The following is a 22,804-nucleotide window of genomic DNA, read 5'->3' on the forward strand; positions in this document are numbered from 1 at the left end:
ACACACTCAGGAAATACTTTGTGGCCATCATCCAACAAGGAGAATGGCTTCTTTTAACCCAAATAATTTAATTCATTTTAACTTTCCATTTTCATTGCTCAGTTTTTATTAAAGCATATTGAAAACATGTAAAATGAAAAAAAAAAAACTATTAAATGGAAGTTGTATAATTTAAGCATATGAGAATTTAATTTTAAGGCTTTTCTCCAGCTTAAAGATTTTACTGGTGAACTTAAATACCCAGTGAAACTTTATCCTAGCTTAATTCACATTCCACATATTTCTGGCTAACTTTATACTGGTATAAAAAAATAAAAATTATGTGTGGATGGTGGTAACACACACCTGTAATCGGAACAACTCAGGAGACTGAGTCAGGAAGATCACAAGTTCTAGGCCAGCCTCAGCAACTTGGTGAGGCCTTGAGCAACTTAGTGAGACCCTGTCTCAAAAATAAAAAGGGCTGGGGATGTAACTCAGTGGTAAAGTACTCCTGGATACAGTCTCCAGTTACCCCCTGCCACCACCAAAATTTAGAGTAGTGCTAAAAGTGAAACATTAACAATTTCTGGGAAAATTAATGCTCAGAAGTATAACTTCTCCTTTTATTTCTCTCAATTATAGGTGAAGTATTTGACTATTTGGTTGCACATGGAAGAATGAAGGAAAAAGAAGCAAGAGCTAAATTTAGACAGGTATGAATTCACATGTCTTTAGCTGATTAATTTACTTAATTTATATTGACAAACCCTGAAACAAACAAGTGTTTGCCTCTGTTAGTGCTCATGACACCCATTGGGTGGAGCAGAGGATGACCATTTTTTTCAACAAACATTTTTTAAGTGGGGTTGGAGATGTAGCTCAGCAGTAGAGTGCTTGCCTAGCACATGTGAGGCCCTGGATTCGATCCTCTGCACCACATAAAAATAAATAAGTAAAATAAAGGTATTATGTCCTACTACAACTAAAAAGTAAATAATAAAAAAATTTATTAATGGGGCTGGGGATGTGGCTCAAGCGGTAGCATGCTCGCCTAGCATGCGTGAGGCCCGGGTTCAGTCCTCAGCACCACATACAAACAAAAGATGTTATGTCCGCCGAAAACTAAAAAATAAATATTAAAAAAAAAAATTATTAAGTGGCTGGGGATATATCTCAGTTGGGAGAGTGCTTGCTTCTCATGCACAAGGCCATGGGTTGAACCTCAGCACCATTAAAAAAAAAAATATATATATATATATATATATATATATATGGTACCTTTCATGCCTGAGGCAGGTGTTAGTGGTAGCCATGTGTTTCCCCAGAGCTTTGTAATTGAGACATCAGTCTCTAAACATTGACCTTTGGCAGTTTAACTTTAAAAATCTAGAGCTTTGCCAGGTGCAATGGAGCATGCCAGCAGCTTATGAGGCTGAAACAGGAGGATCGCAAGTCAAGACCAGCCTCGATAACTTGGCGAGACCCTGTCTCAAAAATAAAAAATAAGAGCTGGAGATATAGCTCAATTGATAGAGTGTTTGCTTTGCATCCACAAGGCCCCAGGTTCAATCCCCAGCACCATAAAAAACATAAAATAAAATAAAAAATAAAGCCAGGCACTGTGCTTACACACCTGTGTAATCCCAGCATCTTGTGAGGCTGTGAAGGAGTGTGAGTTCAAGTTCAGCCTCAGCAACTAGTGAGGCCTTAATCAACTCATCGAGACCCTGTCTCTAAGTAAAATATTTTAAAAGGCTGTGGAGTTATGGCTCAGTAGTTAAGCACCCCTGGGTTAATTTTAAAATAAATAAGTGAATATTATAAATTAGATTTTTAAAATAATAAATTTGTAAATACACACACACACACACACACACACAGGGTTAAATCCCTAGTACCACAAAAAACAAAAACAAAATCTAGAATCTTTCGAAGATGCCTGTGATTACATTAATTAAAACCATTTTAGCCAAGCATAGTAGGGTGCTCCTTTTAAAAATTTTTAAAAAGCAAACTATTTCAGTTTTTTTTTTCTTCAGTTTTCATTGGACACAACATCTTTATTTTATTTGTATGTGGTGCTGAGGATCGAACCCAGCGCCCTGCGCATGCCAGGCAAGCACGTTACCGCTTGAGCCACATCCCCAGCCCCCTATTTCAGTTTTTATTGTTTATTTATTTATTTTTTTAGAGAGAGAATTTTAATATTTATTTTTTTCGGCGGACATAACATCTTTGTTTGTATGTGGTCCTGAGGATTGAACCCGGGCCACACACATGCCAGGCGAGCGCGCTACCGCTTGAGCCACATCCCCAGCCCCCCCCATTTCAGTTTTTAGCAAGAAGAATATCACAGTCCCAAAATTCACTTAGTTTTTTCTTTACCCCACTCTTTAAAGAGTCTCTAATTTTAATTAGCTGATTTTAAGTATAAAGGTGACATAACTCTCCATTAATAATCATTTATCAATTGGCCATCACCTCCCAGACACTTGTATAAATTAATGTAAATCATGCAGCAGCCTTGTGGATTAAGGATTAGCATAATACTCATTTGCTAAAGATAAAAAACTTAAGACATGTAAAGATTTAACAGTTTACCCTGTATTTTCATGTCTGTCATGTGGCAGAGCTGATATAGATTCAGACCCAGGCTCTCTCACTTCAAAACTAGTCTTAACTCTTTAAATTCTAAGTTTTCAATATTGAGAATATTTCAATGAAATTGACACAGTTGCATTAAAATAGGTTGGAAATCATAATCTAACGTACTATCATTACTAATATCAATGAATATTTTCAGTAATTATTCACCTGTTAATATTCTCAAAAGAATAGAACTCTAAAAACATAGGCATTTATTTAAAGTTATGAAAAGTGGTATATTTGTTGCATAGTTTAAGTTTTTAGATGTTCCATTAAGGGGATGATGTGACACAATGTGTTCATCAGTGCATTGTCCTAATGTGAAGATCAGGGATCAGCAGGCTCTTTGTGAAAAGACCAGACAATGCATATTTCAGTCTCAATGGGCCATGTGGTTTCTGTTGCAACTGAACTCTGCTCTGTTGCATAGGAGCAGCCACGGCTCAAACGAGTGTGACTGTATTCCAGTGAAAGTTTATTTGCAAAACCAGGGCTGGGCCGATTGAGCACATAGGCCATAATTTGCCAACAGACTTAAATAAAAGAAAGGGCACAGGTGCGTTATTACTTTTAAATAAATTCTGGGTTGGGGATGTAACTCTGAGGTAGAGCATGTGCTTATAGCAGGGACACGGCCTGGGCTCAATCTCTAGCATCAAAAATAAATCAATTAATTAACTCAGTGCTCTCACAGTTAAAGTTCTATATTTAAAAGGCAGTATGGCCTCATTTCTCTTAGAACCTTTAAATTTTTGTTTTATTCACTTATAAGTTTGTCAGGATGAATAGGAGATTTTATTTAAAGTTTCACATGTTTGGAAAGGTGATTTTAGCTGGTTTTCTAGTTTTCTCTTAACAGTGTCTCCTTTGATTTGCTAGTCTCGTGTTTATAGTTAAGGGTTCATCTATAAGTTTCTTAACTTTTGCTGTTGCTTAAATTTAATTTAAAAGTTTAAATTCAAAGTGCTACTAATAGTACTTTGAATTAAAAATCTTTTAAATATCAAAGTTGAGCTGGGCATAGTGGTGCATACCTATAATCCCAGCTGCTCAGGAGACTGAGGCAGGAGGATCACAAGTTAGAGACCAGCCTGGACAACTTAGCAAGACCCTGTCTCAAAATAAAAAAACAGAAAGGCCTGGGGATACTCACTTGTAGAGCACCCCTTGTTCTATCTCTGTCACCACCAAGAAGAAAAAAAAAGAAATCAACTAACTGTGGTTATGGTTATCATTTAACTTCTCTGATCCTTTTTTTAGCCATAAAAAGATAAAATTATACTTGATGAATTCTGCAGGTTTTCTATTTCTAATATTGTTTCATTCTGTTGTGTATGAAAGGAAACTCAAATTTTTATTAGAAAACAAAACCAGTCTGTTCCTTTTCATAACTGTATTCTTTTTTTTTTAAAACATATTTATTTTTAGTTGTAGTTGGACACAACTAAACTTTTATTTCACTTGTTTATTTTTGTATGTGGTGCTGAGGATCGAACCCAGGGTCTTACACAGTGCAAGGCGAGCGCTCTACCAACTGAGCCACAACCCCAGCCCCCATAACTGTATTCTTAATAGAAACTGGCCACCTAAATTAAGCCAAGAGTTTTTCCCTCCTTCAACTTAAATTTCTTTCCATCCAAGAGAATCTGATTTGCACGGGTAGTCTGATTATAGGGAAAGGGCATGTCCAGGTAGCCAGAGCAGGCAGCAGTTGAGGACCTACACCATAACCCCCCACCTCTACCACCCCACGTCCAGCCCTCAGATTTGTCAGAGAGACTTGGACATTTATGTTGCGAAAATTACTCAGATTTTTATTTGAAATTCCCTGCAGAAATTGTGAAGCCTGTTTGAGGAACCTCTTATTAGTTGGACCAGTAAAAATGGCTTATTTGTTTGTGCCTTTAGTTGGTTTGTGTACATAGAAAGACTGTCCTCCCTTCTGGTGGCTACTGGCCTTAGACAGCTCCTTCAGACCTGGCAGCACCAGGCGCAATACTGTGTTTTTACTTTCTAATTGCTGTGCCTTCTACAAATCATCACAACTTTGACTAAAAAAAAAAAAATGTCTAAGGTTTTCTGCTTATGACAAAGAGTAAGGTGTGGTACATGCACAGGGTGCTGGGTGTGATCCTTTTTGTGCCATGCAGAGGCCCTTGGTTCCACCTTCCTCCTCAAAGGATCCCTCATCCCGCTGCTCACCATTTCCGTTCTCCTCACTGCATCTGCCATATCAGTTGCTTGGTTGCACTCTTGCTCTTCTCAAGGAATAGACTCCTGGCTACATCTTCTTTCCTTATCTATTTCTTGGTGGGCTGGTAATGTTGATGTTTCTGTCCTTTCTTGAGTGAGCAAAAGTGAATTAGGCTAACATTCTTATTTTAACCTAGAAAACATCTAGAATCTCAGCCTGCCTCTAGCTAATAACAGAACACAAGAAAACAGTGGGTTTAAGTTGCATATTTTTAGGGATTGTGTCAACAGGTTAGCTTTGAGATGTTTAGAGCTAAAGAAAGAGAAATGAACTGAGAATGGACAGGAAATTATCAAATGTGATTCAAAAGCAGAATTTAAAAATAACCTACAAAAAGAAATCTCCATATGAGGGGGGAAAAATAAGAGGGAAAACTAATATAAATGCTGAATGGGACCAGGCAGTAAGGTAAGATTTACCTGTGTCATAGGTAGATTTTGTTTGGGAAAGCAAAGCTATTTCATCTCCCTGTTTTCATGTTGATAGAATTCAATAGCAGTAGTATTAAACCAGACTAATGCATGCTCTGAAACCCATGTTTTGGCATTGGAATGTTTGTACCTTTAGTTGATTATGAGTGGGTCTCATATTCTGAAAATTTTTTTTAATAAATATTTTTTAGTTGTAGTTGACACAATACCTTTATTTTATTTATTTATTTTTATGTGGTGCTGAGGATCAAACCCAGGGCTTGGCACGTGCTAGGCGAGCCCTCTACCGCTGAGCCACAACCCCAGTCCCAAGAAGCTTTAGTACTTTATTTAAAAATAAATATTCATGGGGCTGGGGTTGTGGCTCAGCGGTAGAGGGCTTGCCTAGTACATGCCAAGCCCTGGGTTCCATCATCAGCACCACATAAAAATAAATAAATAAAATAAAGATATTGTGTTCAGTTACAACTAAAAAATAAGTATTAAGAAAAAATTTTAAAAAATAAAGTACTAAAGCTTCTTAATGAAGCCCTGATTTTGGTATTTATCCCATTCTGACCCCAACCCAGTTTCTCCTTTCTGCTTATTTTGAACCAAAATATACAACAGTCCTCTCTATGCTTTTATGTCCAGCATAAGTGTGTCCATTTGGTTTATATTTTTGGAATGATGATGATTTGGAAAAACAAACAGTATTTTCATTGTAATCCCAGTTTTGTATATACAGAATCATGTACATCTAAATGCATATGCAAAATACCAAAAAAAAAAAAAAAGACTAGAAGCAAATCAGCAAAATAGCAGGAGGTATTCAATATTTGATGGTAGTGTAGGTATACACTTACATGTATTTTTTTATATTTTCTAAAATTTCCTTAATGAGCATATAAAGCTTCCGACTATTTAAAGTTACTAGTAATTGTGAAATGTCAGTAAACAGTTGTTTAATTAACAGTGTTAATTGTAGTAATAATTGCAAGTTGGCTAAAGAAAAACACATCGTTTCTGAAAGTGAGCGGAGCCCTTGTTGATGCATGTAGTAATTTTCATAGTTCATAGTTCACATAAGATCAGCATCCATTCTTCCATTTTAAGAAAGAGGAAACTAACACTGGAGAGGTAAGTAACGTTAGCTGACAGGAACAGGGAGTGTTGTGGGCAGAAGCAGGGAAGAGGGGTGCTGAGCAGACACCCGGATGAAGGGTCTGCCACTGCTGGTTGGTGGTGGGTTAGCTCACAGGTCATGATAAGTGCCCAGAAGCACTGGGCCTGTCCTCTCTGAAAAATAAGTGGAATATTAACAGATTGAATGCAAGAAAAGACTTCAGTGAAAACTGGAGAAGACTGGAAAAAAATCCTTACATTTATCTTCCTGCTTTTATCCTTACAGTCTCAAAATTGAAAAGTTCAAAATATAAGAAATTGTTTTCAGGGGCCTGGGGTTGTGGCTCAGTGGCAGAGCACTTGCCTCGCACATGTAAGGCACTGGGTTCCATCCTCAGTACCACATAAAATAAATATAAATAAAAAGTTCATCTATAGATGAAAGATATTTTTAAAAATTGTTTTCAAAAATTCACACAATTCAAGTGCTTAGATTTTTTTTTTTTTTAACATGGGAACATTGATGAAGCTTTCATCTTTTGTTTTATTTTTGATACTAGGGATTGATACTAGGGACACTTAACCACTGAGCCACATCCCCAGTGCTATTTATTTATTAGTTGTCAATGGGCCTTTACTTTATTTGTTTATATGTGGTGCTGAGAATTGAACCCAGTGCCTCACACATGCTAGGCAAGCACGCTACCGCTACAACCCCAGCCCACGAAGCTTTCCTCTTAATTACACATCTGTACCAGGGGTAACTAATCTTCTCCTCTTACCCACCTAGATCGTGTCTGCAGTACAATATTGCCACCAAAAGCGGATCGTTCACAGAGACCTCAAGGTACGTCCAAGTGCCCTTGCTCAGTGGATGTTCAGCTCACTCAGTGGCTATTTCACAAATGAGGCATGTATTAGATGTGTTATTAAAGAGGAAAAAATAAATCCTATGACAATTGAATCCTATTCATCAAATTATAGTAAGGAGTATTAAAATAAAAGTGAAGTTTATTAAAAGTATTTCCTGTTTTAGTGACAGCTAATAGTTGATCTCTGGAGCACAGGGGTCAAAACCAAAGAGAAAAAACCCCGAGAAGTGCACAGGTGCCCCTGGACAGTATCTCCAGTGCTGTGTTGTACCCTTTCTGCCCAAGTGAGCATTCTCCCCTGCCAACAGCAGTCCTGCTAGAGGCCTCCTGTGGGCCTGCACCTCTGCCCTTACTCAGAGAAGGAAGAGGTTGTGTGGCTGGCAGAACACTTTCCTACCAGGCCCATCTGCCCAACACACCCACAGACAGCCTTCACTTCCCTCCTTTTTACAGGAATGTGGTACCCTGCAGGGCTGTGCAGTCTGCTGCCTCATCGCTCTGTTTCTTCCTTTACTCTCTTTCTCTTCCACCTTCTCACCAAGAGCATTCCACATGCTGGAGTTTACCCCATATTGCAGTTCATCCCAGTTTCTCCGTTAGGTACCTTCCAGATATAATACCCCTCTCTTTCCACCTTCACAGCACATTCTCCAGTCATTTACTAGATACTCAGTCTTGACTTGGCACTCTTCTCTGTGCCCTTCTCATGCAAGCTGTCCTCTTATTTGCTCCTATTGTTGCCCACCCTCAGTGCATTTGATTTTATTCTAGGAGCTCCGGTGGCTGCCTATGTACTAGTGACCTTTGGTCTCTTCCCAGGATGCAGGTGGCATGAAGGCCTCTTTACCTGAGCACCCCTTGGCATCTCAGCATATCCAAAGCCTGAGCTCTTCCTTCCTAACGTCTTCCGTTTCTGATTTTGCCCCTTCCTCACCAGTATGATTTCCACATTGCATCCAGAGTAGTTTTTAGAAAACATAAATAAAATTGTCACATCTCTGCTTAACAACTCCACAGTAGCTTCCTCTTTCCCTCAGAATGAAAACCCATACTTCTCAAGCACAGGTCACTTGGCAGCCCTTTGCATTTCAGCCTGGCCACCTGTGCATCTCACATAGGATTTCAGGTTCTAGAAAGAATAGGTTTCAGACTGTTCTACCTGCAAACCCACCCTCTTCGATCACTTGTCTCAGGCTTGATTTTACTTCTTCTGGGAAACTGCCTACCCACCAGTGCTGAGCCCCTGGTGTGTAGAACCTCTGCCACAGTGCATGGGTCTCCGGCAGCTGGCAGCTGCTTATCTTCCTCCTCTCCCACTTTTTTTAGTTGTAGATGGACACAGTACCTTTATTTTATTTATTGTTATGTGGTGCTGAGGATCAAACCCAATGCTTCACACACACTAGGCAAGCACTGTACCACTGAGCTACAACTACAGCCCTTCTTCTCTCCCCTTCTGAACTGAGGCAGGGCCCTGTCTGGCTCATCCTTACACTTCCATCACCAGTCTAACTCCTGTTGTGTGGTAACTGCTTCGTACAAGTTGGTTGAAGTAAATGAAAGGGGCTGGTTTTTCTCTTGAGTGAGATTTCTCCCTTCCCAATAATAGCCATTTCTCAACTCTAGCAGTTTTTATGAAATACAGCTGTCTGCTTAAAGCAAGAGCCTATATTTTTTAAAAGCCTTATTGTTAATCATAAAGGTTATTATGTTTTTCTTGATCTTGGGGGTATATTGAATGTTTAAATTACTGCTGTAATTAATCTGTATTTGATGTATGTTTTGGATTATTCATGTTATAAAATTACGAGTTCTAATTTGTCTCCTGCTTTTTGTCTAGAAGCAGTGTTTTCTCATTTTTATTATTAGGAGATACTGATCTCATGTCATTACAAAAAGTTTTCATGAGAGGATGCTGACTCATAATGAGTCAGAATTGTAATTGTTTTTTGGTTAACTTTCATGTTTATCTTGGTGTTTTCCCTCTAGGCTGAAAATCTGTTGTTAGATGCAGATATGAACATTAAAATAGCAGATTTTGGTTTCAGCAACGAGTTCACTCTTGGCAGTAAGCTAGACACATTCTGTGGTAGTCCTCCATATGCAGCCCCAGAGCTTTTCCAGGGCAAGAAGTATGACGGGCCGGAAGTCGACGTGTGGAGTCTTGGCGTGATTCTGTACACCCTAGTCAGCGGGTCACTTCCCTTTGACGGGCAAAATCTGAAGGTATAAGAATTGGGTATAGCCATGTTCTTCTCCAAACTAAGAGAATTTTTATGAAGTTGTATGAATTGATGTTTCTATGTTATATTGGTATGGGGGCTTTAGTGGGTTTTCCTTTTTTTTTTTAACCTTAAAGTTGACTCATTTTCTTTCCTCTACATCCTCAAAGGAACTTAGAGAGAGAGTGTTACGAGGGAAATACAGAATCCCTTTCTACATGTCCACAGACTGTGAAAACCTTCTCAAACGCTTCCTGGTGCTAAACCCAATTAAGCGAGGCACTCTAGAGGTAATAATACAAGTGACTTGGAGAGTCATGAGTATTTTCAGAACTTGCTTGGTTTGTATGACATACTAAAATCTCTCCTGGGCTTTTTTTAAGCATGAAATGAAATAAAAAATATATATATTTTTTAAAGTTACATTTTTTTGGTGAGGGGAGGGTGGTACCTGAGATCAAACCCAGGGCCTCACACATCCTAGATAAGAAGTCTGCCACTGAGCTACATCCCCAGCCCTTTTTATTTTATTTTGAGGCAGATCTTGCAAAATTGCCTAGTCTAGCCTAGATCCTGCCATCCTCCTGCCTCAACCTTTCACCTGTATAGCTGGGATTACAGGTGCACGCCACCATGCCTGGCTTAAGTTACCTTTTGAACTGTAATCAATAAAATGTTGAAAATAAATTTTTCTAAATTGTGGTCATTGGGATATTTTATTTTATGCTGCTAATGAATCGTTCACCTTTACAGCAAATCATGAAGGACAGGTGGATCAATGCAGGGCATGAGGAAGATGAGCTTAAACCCTTTGTTGAACCAGAACTAGACATCTCAGACCAGAAGAGAATAGGTAATTCCTCTGTGCCTACGTGTTTGTATATGTCTATTTACATGACTTGTTGTCTTCACTCCTATATGCGCATCTCAAGTATGAAGAATGAGAAATGTGTACAAGACATACTGTCTGGCTTCTCTGTTCTGCCCCATTCATGAATCACCACCTGCAGTTTCCAGCGTCAGTACCCAGAAACAGAAACACATTCAACCATTTGTTTATGTTAGGAAGTGTATGATTTTTTTAGGTCAAATAAGGAAAATTATTTTACTCTGTAACAGATGATTTCTTATGCAAACAAAACACATAAACCATATTATACCCTTATTTTAGATATTATGGTAGGAATGGGATATTCACAAGAAGAAATTCAAGAATCTCTCAGTAAAATGAAATATGATGAAATCACAGCTACATACTTGTTGTTGGGGAGAAAATCTTCAGAGGTAAGAGTAATCAAAGAGGAAGAGCTAAAATATCCTTTATATGAATGATCAGTTTATATAAACTATTTTTTTTGGTTATTTTTTTAATATATAAAACATTTGATGCAATATTTTTAAAATTTACCTACAAATAATAAATCTTAACTCCTGTGACCATTATGAGCTACTATTTTAACTTTAAAATAACAATGCCGTAAAATATATAGGAGTATTCATAAATTAACCTATAGTAATTAATAGTTTAGAAATGATGTGTCAAATCAAGCAAACAAAGCATTGTTAGTTTGAAAAAGCTTAGAAAGATCATTAATATATAACCTTTTGTGAGTTTTCCCAGCAGTCAGAAAAATGCTTTTGCCTGAGTTTAGGGTTGTCACCTTGTACATCGCTGTGCCCCCTCTCTAAGTGAATGTTCATGAGAGCTGTGTGGTCATGAGAAGTTGAGCTTCCTGACAAGCCACTGGGGTCCGTGTATGGTTGCCGCTCTTCTCATTCTCCCGTAGCTGGACGCTAGCGACTCCAGTTCTAGCAGCAACCTTTCACTTGCTAAGGTGCGGCCAAGCAGTGACCTCAGCAACAGCACTGGCCAGTCTCCTCACCACAAAGTGCAAAGAAGTGTTTCTTCCAGCCAGAAGCAGAGACGGTACAGTGACCATGGTAAGTCTGAGGCTGTTCAGCAGTTCTGGCTGCACCCTTTTTTTGCTTGTGGTCTGCCAGGGTGGAAATTGGTGTGATGTTCCTTTGTGGCATTGCCTGCCTGCCTTTTCTCAGGTTCTGGCACAATCAAGGCTCTTATCTCCTTGACAGATTTGGTGGACTCTGGCTGGGTAAGGCTCAGCTGGGCAGAAGCTCCCCAAGGCTTTTCACCCTCTGAGACCCCTGACTTAGTAGTCTGGAGTTCTGTCCATCTCTTCTCCACCCCTGCCTTGGTTTTACTTTGTAGGACAGCATTCTCTGGTAGAATTCTCTGTGTTGCTAACAATGTTCTATATCTGTGCAGCCCAATCAAGTGGACTTAACAGTGTTTTTAAATCTCACTTAAAGTAAATACATAGAACCACATGTGGCCAGTAGCCACCATGTTGGTTAAAGCAACCCTAGGGAGTCCATGGTACCTCAGTTGTGTCTTAATTGGCTTTAATTGTTATGGTGTCATTCTCATCCTCACTCTTGTTGTTGGTTTGGTTAAGCCACCCTCACTCTTAAACTTCACTGGAAGCTGAAGGCCCCGATGGGTAGGCTGACCTACCCCTGTGGTTATTCTACCTTTAAGGCAGCTCTTTTGGGTTCCTGAGATGCTAGCATATGTGTGGCTGTAAATGTAAAAATTGTGGGTATTCCTTTAACTCCAGTATTCTAGGGTTCAGAAAGTAAATCTATATTGACCTAGTCCTAATTTTTTTTTCTTTCTTCTTTTTGGGTACCAGGGATTGAATTAAGGGGCTCTCAACCAATGAACCACATGCCCAGCACTTTTTTGTATTTTATTTAGAGACGGAGTCTCACTGAGTTGCTTAGTGCCTTGCTTTTGCTGAGGCTGGCTCTGAACTTGGGATCCTCCTGCCTTAGCCTCCCAAGCCCCTGGGATTACGGGCGTGCTCCATCTTTCCCAGGCTGACCTGGTCCTATTTAAAAGAATGACCTCCTGTGGGACTCCCCATTAATCCCTTGTTCATTTCATTTCCCTTCTCTGGACATTTTTTACCTCCATTCTTTGATCTTGAGATTTGAAACTGAGCTACACAAAGCATTCCAGACATGCTTTGGTTTTGCATTAAAAATGATGCTGGCTGGGGTTGTAGCTCAGCAGCAGAGAGCTTGCTTAAGCATGTGTGAGGCACTAGATTCGATCCTCAGCATCACATAAAAATAAATAAAATAAAAGGTATTGTGTCCATCTACACCTAAAATAAAATAAAGTGAGCTGCTTTTCTTTGGTTTCCACTGCTCTTCCTGCCAGTGCATGCCCATGCCTGGCTGGACTGAAGCTGTTGCAGTGTTTGCTCTGCCAGGGTAGAACTGAGCTCAGAACCCATTCTGACACCAGGCTTTGTAGCATCTATGAATGAAGTGGGGATTCAGGTCTGTCGCCTTGTGTGTTCTTGTTAGTTGCCGATGAAATAAGCTAGCAGATGCCCACGTTTTTTTCCTAAAATCATTCAATTTAAACGGAATTGTTCCTAAATGCTGAAAGAAACCTAGTAATTCAATTTTCTCATTTCTCCAGGCATTGCCTTAATAAGTTTGTTCTTCCTTAGGCCCATAGGTTCTATCTGTATTAATGCCTTTCCCCCTGCTCATAAAATGCTAGAAATAAAAAGAGCTTTGGACCTGATGCCATATACTCACCAGTCCCCCATTTTTTCAATAAAGAAGTAGGTCAAGGAAGGTCACTAAGTCTCCTGAGGTCACAGAGCAAGTTTAGAATACCCAGGGCAAAACCCAAGACACTTGGTCCCTGGTCCTGTGGCTTGTCCACTAAACCACCTCATTGGAGTGGTCTTTTTATAATAATTTTCAAAGGATTTCAGAATCCTTTCTTGTACCTTCTAATATTAAAAGGAAGTTCATGCAGGACTATTTCTAGAAATTGATTTATAGAGAAAAATCACTGATCATGTCCCCGGCATTTTATTTTTTATTTATTTTTTAATTTTTTTACTCTTTTTGGAGATGAAGTAATTGGCAAAAGAAAGCTCTGACAATGCCCCCAGAACTGTCTTTCAAGTGCTCTGAGCAGGACAGGCCCCAGTGAGCCTCTCAGTGAAGCAGGCCCACTGAAAAGCACTGAGGTCCTTCTGCCTCTGAACCACAAGCCACAGGACCAAGGACCACTCTGACCCCCAGTGCTTCCTAATGTGGGGCCAAGGTGTAAACCCCAGTGTGTATATATGCACCTTCCTGAGAAGGGTGATCTCAATCAGACTTTCAAAGGGTTCTTTGTCTTGTTTTAAAAGAAATTTATTTAATTAATTTGATAATTAGCAATTTGGAAATAATCAGAAAAAAATAATTGGATCCCTTTCTCACATCTAAGGATAAATTCCAACTGGGCGTCATGATATGAAAATATAAAAAATGAAATCCCTTAGCTATAAGTATAGCTCAGTGTTAGTGTTTGTCTAGCATATATAAAGCCCTGGGTTCAATCCCCAACACCACAAAAAAAAGTCAAAAAAAGTTTTGTAACTTGGACTGGAAAAGTCTTTTTAAATATGATAACCAAACAATAAATTCATGAGGAAAAGACTTATATATGTGACTGTGTGCTACCTCCATACCACCAACTGGTGCACAGTAAATAGGAAGGAACCTCGATACCTACAGTGATGTGGATGGATACTGAGTGGGAAGAACAGTCGCAAGTCACATGCTATTGATTATATTCATATAACATTCTTGAAATGACAGAATGATAGATATGGAGCACAGGTTATTGGTTGTCAGAGCTAAAGAACAAGGAATTGGGGTGGAAGGTGGCTGAGGCCATGAAAGGGTGGCCCCACAAAGTCTTTGAAATAGAACTGTCGTGTACATTGACTGGTGGTGCTCATAGGAATGTACACATATGATAAAGTGTGTAGTATTAGACACACAAGTGCAAATAAAACAGGAAATTTGAATGAGGCTGTAGAGTGGATTGTTGTCTATCTCCATTCAGAATCTCAAATTTTAAAAAGGTTTTTGTACTTCCTTTTTTTTAATATATATATGTTTTAGTTGTATGATAGACCTTTATTTATTTATACACAGTGCTGAGAATCAAACCCAGTGTCTGTCACAGGCAGATGCACTACCGCTGAGCCACAACCCCAACCCCTAGTAAGCGAAATTTAAAATCAAATTCTGTTTGTGGGTTTTTTTTTGTTTTTGTTTTTGTTTTTTTGGTACTAGGGATTGAACACAGGGGTGCTTACCACTAAGCCACATCCCCACCTCTTTTTAAAAATATTTTATTAGCAACAGGGTCTTGCCAAGTTGCTCAGGGCCTCCCTGAGTTGCTGAGGCTGAGTTTTAACTCGGAATCTTCCTGTCTCAGCCTCCCAAGTCACTGAGATTACAGACATGTGCCACCATGACTGGCAATCAGATTCATTTTATAGGGCAGGGTCAATATTATATGTAAATGGGAACCATTTTAAGGATTTTACTGTTTTATACTTTTTGGATGAATCTTAGATTATCTTACAAATTTTTTCACAGAATAATATGTGAAACTGCCTTTTTTTTTTTTTTTTAAACTCAAGGGCATTCTACCACTGAACCACAGCTCCAGCTCTTTTTATTATTATTGTTATTTTATTTTGAGACTGGACTCATTAAGTTGCAATTCCTGCTTCCTGAGTCACTGGGATTACAAGCCTGTGCCACTGCATCAGCTACTTTCTGTCTTTTAAAGCATGAACTTTTTTTTTGTTGTTGTTGTTTTTGTTTTTTTTTTTAGCTGGACCAGCTATTCCTTCAGTTGTGGCATATCCAAAGAGGAGTCAGACCAGCACTGCAGATAGTGACCTCAAAGAAGATGGAATTCCTTCCCGGAAATCAGGTGGCAGTGCCGGGGGAGGAAAGGGAATTGCTCCAGCCAGTCCCATGCTTGGGAATGCAAGTAATCCCAACAAGGCGGATATTCCTGAACGCAAGAAAAGCCCTGCTGTCCCCAGTGTAAGTATTGCTGGCCTGAGGAGTAGTCCCTAGGATTGTTGGGCTAGAACCAGATAGACACCACTGTTCTGAGTCTGCCTGTTTCACTCCTGTGCTCTCCTCTGCCTGGAACATCCATCCACTAGGCTGCATACTATCTCCACCTATAGAAATTCCACTTGCTACATTGTAGGTTTTTCTGGTTGATACCCCCTGTTCTACTTCATTCCTGCTGCTATGACACAATACCTGGCTGAGTATAAGGAACAGAAATTCATTCTTATTGTTCTAGAGGCCAGAAAATCCCAGGGCAAAGCAAAGCATTACCAGGTTCATTGGCATTTGCTTCCAAGGTGGTACCCTGTTGCTATATCCTCCAGAGAAGAACATTGTGCACACACAGCACAAGGGGCAAATTTGCCGCTGACAAGCCCATTCATAAAACACGACCTTCTGAAGCCCCACTTAATGTAGTTACATTGGAGATGACGCTTCAACATGAATTTTGGAGGGATGCGAACATTTAAACCATAGCACATGTCCCACACACTGGGTGAGTGATCAGGTCCTGTGTGTAAAGGCTGTTTGCAATTAACTGTACAGATCTGAGCTTTAGATTGTGTCTGGTACTAAGACATCGAGTGACCGCACAATCTAATGGAGGAAGTCAGTAAAAACAGCAGTGCAGACAGGTGACAGTGATCAGAAGCCTGGTGGGCATGGCACCTGGAGGCTATGCTCTAGCAGGGCATGTGTGCCCTATGCCAGGGACCATGACTTAGCTAGACTATAGCGTAAAGAAATTGCAAGGCAGTTGGTAATTGCCTGAAGTTACATTGCTGACCTTAATCTCTGCCCTTAATAAAAATATCCCCAGTGAGTAGGTAGTGTTTGTTCAATTAAATTGAATCCATTCTGATTCAGAACACTTTACTGTGAATTGAAGTGTTTCTCTTTGAGCTAACAGTAATTGTTTTTAGCATTGCTAGAAGTATTATTTGGAAATAATTTGCAGAGAAGTGAGTGAAGTTAAGATTATTCGGCAAGCATGTCTTATTTACAAAGGTAACTGTGAGGCAGCCCTCCTTCTGCCCCAGAAAAACCTGAGGGAGGAGCCCCAGGCAGGCTGCTGCTCCCTTGGAAGCTTTTCATCAAATCCTGAATGGGACAGAGTTGCATAAAGGAACTCCAGGTTTTTTGTTTTGTTTTTTTTTTAGAGAGAGAATTTTTTTTAATATTTATTTTTTAGTTTTCGGCAGACACAACATCTTTGTTTGTATGTGGTGCTGAGGATCGAACCTGGGCCACACGCATGCCAGGCGAGCGCGCTACCGCTTGAGCCACATCCCCAGCCCCAGCTCCAGGGTTTTCATCTTCATCCTCCAACATTGTGTTTAGTCGTAGTAAACCCTGTGTTAAAAAATATTTGTATTTTGCTGCTGCTTTTTTGTTTTTGATTCTTTTTGGGGTAACCAGGGATTGAACCCAGGAGCACTTAACCACTGAGCCACATCCCTATTCATTTTCTATATTTTATTTAGAGACAAGGCCTTGCTAAGTTGCTGAGGCTGGCTTTGAACTTGCAATCCTCCTGCCTCAGCCACTCAAGTTACTGGGATTACAGGCATGTACCACCATGCCTGGCTGTATTTTGCCTTCTGAATGCCATAAAATGGAATTGTCATTCCATGGCCCTTTGGTTTAAATTCATTCTTCGACTTTTGTTGATAGCAGAAAAGACAAGGAAGGACTTCATTCTCTGCTTTCATGCCTTTTCCATTGTCATTCCTTTTATCTTTCTGCATGCTACTGTTGTGAAAGGACATCTTGAGCATTATCAGCTACCTATATTTGTTCATAAAAGAGAAGTTGCCTTGGGCTACCCAAAAATAAAATGGAGAGAGAGTGCAAGCCGCTGCGCTTTCCGGAAGAAGATGGCTCAAGACTGGCCTTTACTTGCTGTGCAGGAGGCCCTGAAGAAGTGCTTCCCGGCAGTGGAGGAGCAGCAGGGCCTGTGGGAGAGCACCCTGCAGGACTGCTCGCCGCTCCTGGCCTCCCTCAGCAACCTGGCAGAGCAGTTGCAGACCGCGCAAAGCATGCGGTTCCAAGATGTGCCGGCGCTCCGGGCCTTCCCCAACTTACAGGAGCAGCTGAGGCTCAAGCAGCTGGCGGCTGGGGACATTGTCCTGGACAAGCTAGGGGAGAGGCTAGCCACCCTTCTCAAGGTGCGCGACACGGTCAGCGGCCATGTGGAGCAAGTGTTTCGGATCTATGAGCAACATGCAGACGTGGTCGGTCTTGATGCTGTTCTGCAGCCCTCGGCTGAGAGCCCTTCTGTGGCTGACATGTTGGAATGGTTGCAAGATATTGAGAGACATTATTGAAGTTCTTATCTGAAGAGAAAGTATCTCTTTTCCTCCATCCAGTGGGGAGACTTGGCAAATATCCAAGCATTGCCCAAAGCCTGGGACCAAATTTCAGCAGATGAACACCAAGATCTTGTACAAGATATCCTACTGAATGTTTCCTTGTTCCTGGAAGAGTAAGGAAACTTCACGTTTATGTGGAGACCAAAAGCACCACAGTTGAAGACTGACATTGCTGCATTGTGATATTTCTAAAGAAATATCAGCATAACAACCTGACATGTTTGAAATATCAATGCCTAAAACCTAAGGACTGGGTCCTGAGAGGATTGATGGTAAATGTTTCTGGGGCTTCTCCATGCCAGACTGTGCCAAGGGTTCCTGGGCCATTGCTTGCCCTTCCTGAGGTTCAGGGCAGTGGAGGAGATAGAAAGCAGGAAAGGCAGTACTGATAAACCTGTCTGTATTGTAAGGACCAAGCGGCAGGGAGGGAAAGGACAGGAGATAAAGGCAGAAGTCACCTGTGGCATTATCTGAAGCACCAAGTCTGACTGATATCGGATCCTGGCTTTGTGTCTGTACTTGACATCTTGAAGAACGAAAAAGAGGTTTTGATGAAACATAAAAATAGAAGAGTAATTAGCCATGTATTAGTTAGCATTGCTAGAATATAATACCTGAAGCAACTAACTTATAAAAAGAAAGGGTTTGTTTTGGCTCACAGTTCTAGCAGTTCCAGTCCAGGACGGGGCAGCTTTATGGCTTTGGGCCTCCAGTGAGGGCAGCACATCATGGCAGGAACATGTGGTGGAACACACCACCCACTTCATTAGCCAGGAAACAGAGAGTGGATGGTCCAGGGCCACAACCCTGATGACCTAAGTACCTCCCACCAGGCCCCACCTCCAATATTGCCACACTAGAGCCCCATCTTTTAACGTCTGGACCTTGGGGAACAGTCATCCAGATGATAGCAACAACATTATCATAATTTGTCCCATTAGTTTTCAGTATTTTACTGCACATGGTCCACTCATGCTGTATTAAGGGTTAGTGCTTTATCTTTGTTCAAAAATTATATGATTAGAAAAAAGATTATAGGACTGAGGTTGTGGTTCAGTGGCAGAGCACTTGCCTTGAACATGTGAGGCACTGGGTTCGATCCTCAGCACCACATAAAAATGAATAAATAAGTAAAGATATCATGTCCATCTACAACTAAAAGAATATTTTTTTTTTTAGAGAGAGAGAATTTTTTAATATTTATAGTTTTCGGCGGACACAACATCTTTGTATGTGGTGCTGAGGATCGAACCCGAGCCGCACGCATGCCAGGCGAGCACGCTACCGCTTAAGCCACATCCCCAGCCCTAGAATATATTTTTTTAATATCTTTATTTTTATGTGGTGCTGAGGATCGAACCCAGTGCCTCACACATGCAAGGTGGTGCTCTACCACCGAGCTACAGCCCCAGCCCAACTAAAAGAATATTTAAAAAAGAAAAAAATGGGGGCGGGGGTTGTGGCTCAGCGGTAGAGCACTTGTCTGGCATGTGCGGGGCCCTGGGTTCGATCCTCAGAACTACATATAAATCAATAAACTAAAGGTATAAAAGAGAGAGAGAGAGAGAGAAAGAAAGAAATGATTATAGATTGGAATGGGCATCATGTTGCACACCTGTAATCCCAGTGGCTCAGGGGACTAGGGCAGACTATTGCCAAGTTTGAAGCCAGACTCAGCAACTTGTCGAGACCCTAATTCAAAAATAAAAAAGAACTGGTAAAGCACTTGCCGAAAGTGCACACCTCTGGGTTCCATCTCCAGTGCTTCAAAAAGTAATAATAATAATAATAAATTATAGGAAGCCAGCACCTGCCTGCAATTCCAATGACTCTGGAGGATGAGGCAGAAGGATTGAAAGTTCAGGGCCAGCCTCAGCAACCTCGCAAGGACCTAACCACTTAGGGAAACGCTGTCTCATGATTTAAAAAAAAAGCAACTGCGAATGTAGCTCAATGACAAACACCCGCTGAGTGTTCAATCCCCTATACAGACAGGGAAGAGGGAAGGATGGGAGAAAATGATAAAATTCATCATTTTGACTTTAGTTCCTTTTTAAAAAGTTTTTATTTCAAGAGCTAGATTGATATGCTATTCACATGACATATAGTTACCCATTTTAAAGTATGCAGCTCGGTGGCATTTACTGTGCTCAGTGTTGTGCAACCACCATTTCTCTCTAGTTTCTTAAGATTTCAACAATCCCAAAGAGTACCCTCTACCCATTAAATATCATCCCATTCTTCCTCCCCTGGCAATCACCAGTCTGTTTTCTCTCTCCAGGCTTGCCTGTTCCGAACATTTCATATAAGTGGAGCCATGTAATGTGTGTTCTTTTGTGTCTGCCTTCTTTAACTCAGCATGTTTTCAGAATTCATCTGAGTTGTAACATGTATTAGTACTCTATTCCTTTTTACAGCTAACTAATATGCCTTTGGGTACATGCAGACCGCAATTTGAATATCTGTCGATAGGTTATTTTATTAGGTTATTTCCACCTTTTGATTATGCTCAATAAAGTTATAAACATTCTTTTGTTAATATTTATTTTTTAGTTTTTTTAGGTGGATACTGCATTTCTATTTTATTTTTATGTGGTGCTGAGGATGGAACCCAGTGCCTCATGCATGCTAGGCAAGCAGTCTACCACTAGGCCACAACCTCAGCCCCAAATAAAGTGTTATAAACATTTGTGTGCAAATTTCCATGTGGATTATTTAGCTTTTCATTTATCTTGGACATAATACCAAAGGATAAAATTCCTGGGTCATGTCATTCTGTTTAACTTTTTGAGGAGCTACCAAACTGTCCATAACATCTGCATCATATTACATTCCTCCCAGCAATATATGAGAGTTCCTGTTTCTCCACATCCTTGCCAACACTATTTTCATTTTTATTATAACCATCCTAGTGAGTATGAAGTAGTATTTCATGGTTTTGATTTATATTTCCTTAATGACCAATGATAATCAAACATCTTTTTCTGTGCTTTTTGGCCATTTGTATAACTTCTTTGGAGAAATTTCTATTCAAGTTGCCCTTTTTACTTTTATTTTTATTTTTGTTACTCGGGATTTGGTGCTAAGCTACACCCCCAGCCCTTTTTATTTATTTTAAGACAGGGTCTCACTACTTTGCTGAAGCTGACCTCGAATTTGAGATTCTCCTGCCTCTCAGCCTCCTGAGTCACTGTGATTGCAGGTGTGAATCCAGCTCAAGTTGTTTTTTTTTTTTTTTGGTGGTGGTGCTAGGGATTAAACCCAGGGTCTTGTGCATGATACAAGGCAAGCACTCTACCAACTGAGCATATCCCCCAGCCCTTCAAGTTGCCCGTTTTGGGGGTGTTTTTTGTTGTTTTTGTTTTTTTTTTCAATCTGTAATTTTTTTTATTGTTCATTATTTATTTTTTCTTTTAATTTTAATTTGTTATATATGACAACAGGATGCCTTACAATTCACATTCCACATATAGAACGCAATTTTTCATATCTCTGGTTATACACAAAGTAGAGTCACATCCTTTGTGTCTTCATACATATACTTAGGATAATGATAACCATCACATTTCACCATCTTTCCTACCCCTATACCCGTTCTCTTTCCCTCCCTCCCCTTTTCCTCTTTGCCTCATCTAGAGTTCATTTAATCTGCCCCGCACAACATATTGCCCGTTTTTAATTAAGTTGTTTGAAGCCAGGCGTGGTGGTGTACCTGTACAGTCCCAACTGCTTGGAAGGCTGAGGCAGGAAGATCACTTGAGCCCAGGAGTTTCTCTTTATTTTCTTGATAGTGTTCATTGATACACACAATTCCATTTTTGGGGGGTGGAGATTGGTACCTGGCATCAAATTGGTGACACTTAAGCACTGTGCCACATCCCCAGTCTTTTTTTTTTTTTTTTTTGAGACATGGTCTCACTGAGTTGCAAAATTGCTAAAGCTGGCCTCAAATTTGATCCTTCTGGGCTAGGGATGTGGCTCAAGCGGTAGGGCACTTGCCTGGCAAGCGTGCGGCCTGGGTTCGATCCTCAGCACCACATACAAACAAAGATGTTGTGTCCATCGAAAACTAGAAAATAAATATTAAAAAAAAATTTTTTTTGATCCTTCTGCCTCAGCCTCCTGGGTTGCTGAAATTACTGGTGTGCACCACTGCACCCATAACTTTATCCACTTGCTAAAATCTGCCTTATTTTTATTTATTTATTTATTTTAAGTTGTTCATGTTTTTGGTGTCCTGTCTATAAATCTGTTATCAAATCCAATATCATGCAGATGTTTTATGTCAAGAGTTTTTTACTTCATAATTTATATATTTATATAATAATTTTTTATTTTGAAAGTATTTGCTTTTAAAAAATAGTGGGTCACCCTATTGTCCTGATTTTAAGTAATCTATGGATGATTATTTTATTTGTTATTAATAGACCAGCTTTTCAAAGTCACTCTGTTATAGCTACTTTTCACTGGGTCTACCAGATGAGAGTTATACAAGTTGGCGTCTCCTTTTTTTTTTTTTTTTGTCTTTTGGCCATTGCTGTTGATAATTTAGCATATTTTTAAAGATTGAGTATTTGTGTTTACATAGATGAGTTCTTTTTTTCCTTATTGGTCTGTACTTAACCTAATAGTTTAACAGAGAAATGCCCTTTTCTTACAGAGTAGCACAGCATCTGGAGGGATGACACGGCGGAATACTTATGTTTGCAGTGAGAGAACCACAGCGGACAGGCATTCAGTCATCCAGAATGGCAAGGAGAACAGGTATGACAGTGACCTGTTGGCACAAAAATTTCTTTTTCCTAAGAGAAATGGAAGTATGTTGTTTATTTCTCAGTTTTTATAATCAAAATTCAAATAATAGTAAGTATTCTTGGAAGGTAAGTAAATTTGATTGCAAGATGCTAGGTTTCCAAATTCTTACTGTCCCAAGTATACC

The 22,804-nt window shown here is 39.9% G+C and overlaps 1 protein-coding gene and 1 pseudogene across 24 annotated transcripts in view; both read left to right on the plus strand.

Annotated features, from left to right (window-relative positions):
* Positions 1 to 22,804, plus strand: part of Mark3 (microtubule affinity regulating kinase 3) — a 102,760-nt gene that overhangs the window by 62,006 nt on the left and 17,950 nt on the right. For 22 of the 24 annotated variants that reach the window (XM_058582226.1, XM_046453187.2, XM_058582223.1 and 19 more), the window contains 9 exons: positions 625 to 695; positions 7,208 to 7,264; positions 9,279 to 9,515; positions 9,682 to 9,801; positions 10,265 to 10,364; positions 10,683 to 10,795; positions 11,299 to 11,452; positions 15,240 to 15,457; positions 22,526 to 22,629. In XM_058582226.1, the coding sequence (XP_058438209.1) occupies positions 625 to 695; positions 7,208 to 7,264; positions 9,279 to 9,515; positions 9,682 to 9,801; positions 10,265 to 10,364; positions 10,683 to 10,795; positions 11,299 to 11,452; positions 15,240 to 15,457; positions 22,526 to 22,629 (1,174 nt within the window). The remainder of the gene's footprint in view (positions 1 to 624; positions 696 to 7,207; positions 7,265 to 9,278; positions 9,516 to 9,681; positions 9,802 to 10,264; positions 10,365 to 10,682; positions 10,796 to 11,298; positions 11,453 to 15,239; positions 15,458 to 22,525; positions 22,630 to 22,804) is intronic. The other 2 variants (XM_058582228.1, XM_046453182.2) reach the window with 1 other exon arrangement.
* On the plus strand, positions 15,464 to 22,510 carry LOC131424481 (AFG2-interacting ribosome maturation factor-like; annotated as a pseudogene).

Source organism: Marmota monax, unplaced genomic scaffold, assembly GCF_021218885.2.
Source record: "Marmota monax isolate L192 unplaced genomic scaffold, Marmota_monax_Labrador192_F-V1.1 WCK01_AAM20220418_F8-fsc00190, whole genome shotgun sequence".
In the NCBI taxonomy this organism is placed as follows: Eukaryota; Metazoa; Chordata; class Mammalia; order Rodentia; family Sciuridae; genus Marmota; species Marmota monax.